The 7,806-nt window shown below is 41.3% G+C and overlaps 1 protein-coding gene across 1 annotated transcript; it reads left to right on the top strand.

Moving 5' to 3' along the window:
• Nucleotides 1-1,703: 1,703 nt before the first annotated feature.
• On the top strand, nt 1,704-4,731 carry LOC104608404 (protein SHORT-ROOT-like). The gene has a single exon (XM_010274380.3). The coding sequence runs from the start codon at nt 2,725-2,727 to the stop codon at nt 4,225-4,227; it is 1,503 nt and encodes a 500-aa protein (XP_010272682.1). The 5' UTR covers nt 1,704-2,724; the 3' UTR covers nt 4,228-4,731.
• Nucleotides 4,732-7,806: the final 3,075 nt, after the last annotated feature.

The raw sequence follows: 7,806 nt of genomic DNA, 5'->3' as shown, positions 1-7,806 counted from the left end.
ACCATTTTAACTGTCTAAATACCTAGAAATTATGCATCAACCATCCCTCCTGTAATCCGGATGGGAGAGAGAAAGGACTGATGCATTGTAAACAATGTTCAAAAAATCAATACGTATTGGCCGATATGGATCGATAAGTATTATATTAGGAGTTTCTCGATATGCTCTTATAAAGGGTGTATTAGGGTTTTGGCCGGTTTAGAGGATAGATGGATCTTAAACTAGCTCCTTTGAATTGGATTAAAAAAAAAGACATAAAAATTAAAAAAAAAAACTAATACTGCCCGATACACCTCTACCGATATAGCAAATGTATCGATATTTTGAACTTCATTGTAAGTTATCTAAACTATCTTGTTTGGACAGGTGTTTAGGGAGCTGGTTTCAGATTTTCCAATTTTTATGTTGCCTTCACCACTGCTTTCTTGATTTAACTTCCGAAAAGTGCGGATTCTCCCCCCATCAACCCCAGCCAAGAAGAGGCCTTTACAGCATAAAGATCAAAAGATGTGCCTTCAAACACCATTCAATCGGCAGCCACCCGGGGAATGGGCTGCAGAACACAAGGCAGGGCCCATTTTCTTTTTCAGCAATGGACCCAGTGATTGATCTTTGGACATGTGGCACGTGCCCAAATTCGTGTCAAGGATCTCTCCAGGCTTTATCTGATTATAATCTTCTCGGATTAACAACCCTGAATAAAGTCCTAATCAACACCATTAATAAGAATATTAAACTTAATCCTCTTATAAAAAAATAGAAAAAGAATATTCAAATCAAGCATGACTTAGGAAAAGCAGGAATTGGTTTGTGGGGGGACCTCAATTCCCTCTTGTTTACAAATAAAACATCATTCTTGGACAGCATTCAAATCCACCCATCATCATATAGCCCATTTTTCTTTCTTTCTTTTTCCGAATTAATATAAATAACGGATTAAAAGAAACCTATTATGTTTGAAAAAAAACTAAATCCCCCCCCCCCCTCCCAACAAAAGAAAGAAGAAAGAAAGAAAAACCTAACAAGCTAGTTGCAATGTCTGTCTCCTAATCCAAATAGAACTCCGGCCATTTGTACATGTTAGTTTTGATCCCATAATCAAAATTTGTGTTCAGGTGAGATGAGGCCTACGTATCCTTCCAACAACTCCTAATCTAAGGACAGATGGTTAGGTCTTAGGCTTTAGCTGTTTACCAAGAAAAAGATAGGCAATAACGTTAATTAAATGTTTGTGGATTTGAACTTATTAGGAAATCAATATTTCTGCACATAAAGAAGAAAGAGGTCATAGTCATGGAGTTGGAAGAGTAGATAGAAAGACAAGAAGCCGTCCTCACTTTGTCCTTTTTAGAGACCAAATTGCCCCTTATCATGTGGGCCGGGCTTACTTGGATTGGAAGAAGGGCAAAACCCTCCTCCCCTGACAAATATGATAATATTTAAGGACCAATACCCAGTACAAATTTCCCAAACAAGAGACAAGGAGTTGGAATATGGAATACTGAACTGCTAATGATTGAAGAAAAAAACCAACTATAACAAAACCCTAACTAGGTTTCCTCCCACATGTGATACACAGAATTCACCATGTCATAATACAAAGAAAGCTTCTTCAGTAGTGTGATCCAAGTGTTAATTGCCCTTATTAAAGCAGCAACTGGGTTCATTCCAAAAACCACCAAATGAAGCAGCTGTGGAGAATTAACCCTTTTCACAGTTGGTTGATTGGAGGGTGAGATATGAAAGATTGAGCTGCAGGCTTAACCCTCATAGGTGACAGACAGGCCAACTTGGTTCAGATTTCAGATGGGGAGATGGAAGAGAGGACTTGGATGTAGAAGAGAGCCTAGATCCTAGAGGGAATACCGAATACCCTACCTACAATTTATAGCGATTGATGGTGTTGGAATGATTTGTATAGCTTGTATTGAATGTTTCAATAGTTCATATTTATATAGAGCATGCCCTTGATTTTGGGAGAATGGTACAAAGTACGATTAGGTATTTGTATTCAAAAGCCATAAGCATTATTATATGTTTACACATGGTTTATTTTGTATATAAAGGAGAAAAGTGGGGAATTTTTGCAGAGTTTGGAGAGTGATTAGGAGGCAAGGAATGTGAGAAGGTTTGGGTAGGGGGGTGGTGGTGGGTTTGATGGTGATGATGCACGCCGGCAGCTTTTCTGACGTCCTCTCACTCTCTCTCTCTCTCTCCTTCCTCTCCCCATAAATCTATTAGGCACGCCTGCTCCCACTCTCTCTCTCTCTAAATAAAAAGCTAACCCACTAAACCATTCTCTTGACCTCGACCATGTTAACTTTCCTCTCCATTGTCAGATACAATTCTAAAACCAGGTACTCCCGTGCCACCTTCTAAGTTTAACAGAAAGACCCACATCAGTCAATCCCTCATAAATTTTTATAAAAAACCAGCAACAACAAAAGAATAACCAGAAAAGAAACCGCACTTATTCCTCATCGATTACACCGAGAAAATTACTCTCTCTCTTTGCAGCGTCTGTGTGTGCGTATGTATGTATTCTATCTATGTATTTGTGTTCTGAAAACTCTACTAATATCCAGCCTACTCAAGATCCTCCTTTAAACACTCACTTTTCCATTTCGTTGTTTAAAACACAAAAGACCCATCTCTCCTCCGCAGCAGAACTGGGCTTCACACACAAGTATTCTGCAGAGCTTATTGATGTGGATCTCTGGTTAAATGGATACCTTGTTTAGGCTGGTTAGTCTTCAATCTGATCAATCCTTCAACTCTAGTAGAACCTCCAGCAGCTCTAGATCTTCTAGACAAAACCAGCAGTACCACCACCAAGAAGAAGAATGCTGCAACTTTTTCATGGATGAAGACGATTTCTCTTCTTCTTCTTCTTCCAAACACTTTTTCCCTTACCAACAGCATCACCACTACCCATCCACCGCCACGACCCCAAGCCATACCACCACTACTAACACGAGTACTACCACCACTCATGGCTTTGAACCCTCCGACTTCGCCTTCTCCCCTGCTCCTGACCTCAACCTTGAATTCGCCTCTACGACGTCCGGTAAATGGGCAACCAACCTCCTCCTCGAGACCGCTAGGGCGATCGCCGATAAGAACAGCTCCCGTGTCCAACAGCTCATATGGATGCTCAACGAACTCAGCTCCCCATACGGTGACACTGATCAGAAGCTCGCTTCATACTTCCTCCAAGCCTTGTTCAGCCGAATGACCGATTCCGGCGAGCGATGCTACCGGACCTTATTATCGGCATCGGAGAAGACGTGTTCTTTCGAATCCACCAGGAAAATGGTATTGAAGTTTCAAGAGGTGAGCCCGTGGACTACCTTTGGCCATGTAGCTAGCAACGGTGCAATCTTGGAGGCCTTTGAAGGGGAGAGCAAATTGCACATAGTGGACATTAGCAACACGTACTGCACTCAGTGGCCTACTCTGCTTGAAGCCTTGGCGACGCGCACCGATGAGACGCCGCACCTACGACTCACCACCGTAATGGCCAACAAGACTGGATCAGGCTCCGGTGGCGTGGCGGCGGTTCATAAGGTGATGAAAGAGATCGGGAATCGAATGGAGAAGTTCGCCCGGCTTATGGGTGTGCCCTTCAAATTCAATGTAGTGCACCACGTCGGCGACTTATCGGACCTGAACTTAGCTGAATTGGATATTAAAGAAGATGAGGCTCTTGCCGTCAACTGTGTCGGTACACTACACTCGGTAGCGGATGTCGGTAACCGCCGCGACGTCATCGTATCGGCGTTTCGTCGGCTGCGGCCGAAGATCGTTACTGTCGTGGAGGACGAAGCCGACTTTGACGTCGGCGTTGACGGGTTTGACTTTGTCAAAGGGTTTCAAGAGTGCTTGAGGTGGTTCAGGATATACTTCGAGTCTCTGGACGAGAGCTTTCCGCGCACCAGCAATGAGCGGTTGATGCTTGAGCGTGCGGCAGGGCGATCTCTCGTCGACCTCTTAGCCTGTTCACCGGCCGAGTCAAGCGAGCGGCGTGAATCGGCCGGTCGTTGGTCGCAGCGTCTACATGGGGCTGGGTTCAGCCCAGTGGCGTTTAGCGATGACGTGTCGGATGACGTGCGTGCGCTTCTAAGACGGTACAGAGAGGGTTGGTCGATGTCACCTGGGTCCGATGCCGGAATTTTCTTGGCATGGAAGGACCAGCCAGTCGTATGGGCTTGTGCTTGGAAGCCTTAACAGCGAGTTTAGCACGACGCGCGTGCATGGGTGGTGAGTTCACACGTGCATGTCATTCAATCGAGAATCATGTTTGGTATTTGGTAAAGTTAACGGAGAAGGAAAAAAAAAAAAAAAGCAAGGTGGAGAGTTTGGAATTTGCTTGAATTGAATAGAAATGAAGGAAATACATTATTGATTGCAATTACTTTTGTTTTTTTTTTTGTGATTGTTATTTATCATATTTTGAGGAATTTATGTGGTGAGGTTTGCCTTCGAAGAAAAGAAAAGAAAAAAAAAAAAAAGTGATAGTGCTCAGTTGACCTTTATACGAGTGCATGTGCAGAAAAGAGTTTGCTTATTGGTTCCTTGTTGGAGAAAGCAGAATGCAGCTGTTTTAAGCAAGATATTGTCACGTGGATGCCTAGTTGGCTGTTCAAATTGGGTTCATGTAATTTACTTATTATTATTTGTTGTACTAGGTAAGTTTTATCTTTTGCCACGTGGCAAGTAAGACCATTCTTCACCCTTGTTTGTTTATTTTCAACAAATGATTTCTAGATCATTCTTCAAAGGAAAGGAAAAAAAAAACTAGTCTTGTGTGGCCAACCGGCCCCGGATGCATATATAAAGACATTCTTGAGATTTGTATTCCATATTTTGTCCTTCTTCCTCACCTCACCATGAGTATGATTTGAATCTGCTATTGTCATTCATTTGCATGACAAAAAGAATCTCTATATGAATGATTCAAAACAGACTCTTTTTTTTTTTTTTTGCCCAAGGCAAAGTGATTTTAGTTTTAGGGATGCAAATATTCACCCGACTGTTGATTTGATTAGGTTTTCGAGTCAGATTTGGCTAATCCAAGTCCAACTCCAACCCATGTAGTGGGCGGGTGAGGTTGGCTCAATCACATCTGTCATCTGGACACGGGCTATCAGCTCCAGTCTCCAGTCCAGAATGGAATGGGGTAGCGCGTTAGGTGGAGAGGTGAGATCAGCTGTGAAGAGAAGAGAATTATAAAAGACTGAGCACTAAGCATGAAGATTAAAAAGTTAGAAAAAAAAAACTTTCAACTTTTAAATAAAAAAGGGTCATTATCTAGTGGGGAGCCATCGAATCTTAGGACGGCCACGACACGAGTTGGGTTTAGTTTGGGGAATCTAACAAAAAGGGTTTTAGTCTGTAGTGGGGACGAGGGGCTTAGTGGCCTGCACGCTTTGTTGATGTGGGTTTTGGCTTTTTGTGTTTCCATCTTCAGAGGGGAAGAGTCCTTTTGCCTTTTTAGGGCCCTCCACCACCACCAATTCAATCACCTTCCACAAAGCTCTCATGGTAACGTTGAGAGATATGCCTTCTTTTGGCCCACACACAAACGTAGTGGGAAATTCTTTTGATGGGACTTGTTCCCCAAATCTCCACGATGCTTCTACCTTGGCTCATGACCCCATTTGCTCTTTCACCTTATTTGTGTAAGCTGAAGTTATCCATGTGGCCTTTTCCCTTCTTTTTTATTTATATATATACCTATCCAATCACCATTTCTTCTTCTTCTTTATACACTGTGCACTACTGATGGTGTCTCTGCTTAAAGCACTCAATGGGGATGGGAAACTTCTGTGTTGGGTGTCGATAGGAAACGCTAGGTTGTATAGCAAGGAGTATAGAGCCCTTTTGCTATGACAAAAGAAGATTCCAGGATTAACATATTTTCTGTTATGGGGTCCAATATAAACCTATCACTCACTTTTCCGTTGCAAAAGGTTCTGCTACTGTTAGAACAGTATGTTATGTTAGCCGTATGAGGGGATCCACCAAGTTGTCCTCTATATGGGCAATGGCCGGACAGCTTTGGTAGACGAGAGGTTTTGGCCTTTGGGGAAGAATAATGGCCCAAGAACCTTGCACGTCTCACATAATTGATAATTGGAGGGGAGGTTCAGAAGTAAATGTTTCCCCTTTTTCACACAGTTTATTCACGAAGCTAAGTTTCAGCTCAAAAGTCCCTGCTATATGGGCCAAATTTATCCCTTCTTTTTTTGACTATTTTGAATGACAAATTGAAGCTTCCGGCCCTTAACATCACATGGAAATAGTTGGAAGAGATGATAGCTTATAAAGTTGACATGGCTAATCCAGAGGGCCCCTCCCCCTACCCATCTTTTCTATCCACCAAAAAGAAAAACAGGTCTTTGTGGCAAATTTGTTTGGAGCTCAAAAAAGTTTCTGAATTCCTCTAGCTTGTATGTGCCAAACAGGTGCTATATATATACGTGTAGTTTTTTTTTTTTTTGTGTGTATTAGTAAGGTTATTTCATTAACTACATATATTATCTAGTGGTTGGTTTTGATTGGACACAAAACCTCCCTTTAATGTGTCAGAAATAGGTGGCTTTAATGCTTTGTGCTAACTGCTAGGGCTGCAAATTGGGTTGTCTGATTTCAAGAATTTCGGGTATATGGGGCTCATGTTAAAGTAACATATTTCCAACCCAATTAGTTAGTTGCACCCTGCCCTAATTCATCCCTTTCAGGTCTGCTAGTGAGGTTGTTTAGAGCCCAAAATGGCCCCACAAATTCCTATTGGTATTTTTTATCAATGGGCCGAATTTGAGCCCAAATACCCTTATCGTGAGTAAAACTAGGTATAAAATATTAAAAAAAAATTAATGGCAATTATTATTACTTGGAAAGAACTCCGAGGAGGTGAAGGTGGTGGCTGGGGTTGATGTGGGCCAGAGGATTAAAGAGGTGGCCAATCTATAGGGTCCTTGTCTTTAGTGGATGGTTCGAATTTGCCATGGCAGAAATATGGTACGTTGCGTATGGAAGATCGATCCTTACTTGACTACACATAACTCAATAAAGCTCTTTCCCAAACATGTGGTCAGCTAAATAAATCCTATTTCACTTTCCAGGCAATATCTTATCTTATTCTATATAAAAATAGCCTAATAGAGAAAGTGAACCATGGGTTGGCATGTGAAAATCAATATGTCGGTTCCTTTTAACAACTTCGATTAATTAAGTACTTAGCATGACTGGGTTATCACAAAAAGAAAATGCAATACTCAATTTCATTATCTACTTACATTGGAATTTCGATGGGTTCATCATACAGTGCACTCCACAATACATCTCAACCGTGTATTTGGTTCTTGGGTTGAACGGTCCGACTGTTATGTATTCTGATAAAAAAAATAAAAAATTAAAAACTCAAAAAAAGCGGCTAAAAACTATTTTTGGGTCAAATGGTTTGATTGTTTAACCACCCATATCATCAGTTTACTAACTAAATCAATGATTTTTTACTAAAAAACAATTTTATGATTAAACGGACCAATTTTTCTAATCTAACCATCTGATCCAATCCGGTTTTGAAAATATTAATGTGAATAATCCATCTAAATTTCACCGAAAGAAAGAAAGAAATAGAATTATAGAAATGAACATCTACAAGACTACAACTTTCAAAAGGGTGAGAGGGTGACACTAAAAAAGTTCGACACATTTATGATAGGAAAACCAGTTACGTGGTTTTAGTATCGCCATGAAGCGTGAAAGGAGCATTTCCCACTCAAAATTCTTTTCCTCTTT

The sequence above is a fragment of the Nelumbo nucifera genome, chromosome 5, assembly GCF_055504915.1.
Source record: "Nelumbo nucifera cultivar China Antique chromosome 5, China Antique-T2T, whole genome shotgun sequence".
NCBI lineage: Eukaryota > Viridiplantae > Streptophyta > Magnoliopsida > Proteales > Nelumbonaceae > Nelumbo > Nelumbo nucifera.
This window is presented reverse-complemented; position numbering and strand designations above follow the sequence as displayed.

Bases quoted from the DNA above. Each gene is read 5' to 3' on its own strand.
- LOC104608404 (XM_010274380.3), top strand. From the start codon at position 2,725: ATGGATACCTTGTTTAGGCTGGTTAGTCTTCAATCTGATCAATCCTTC.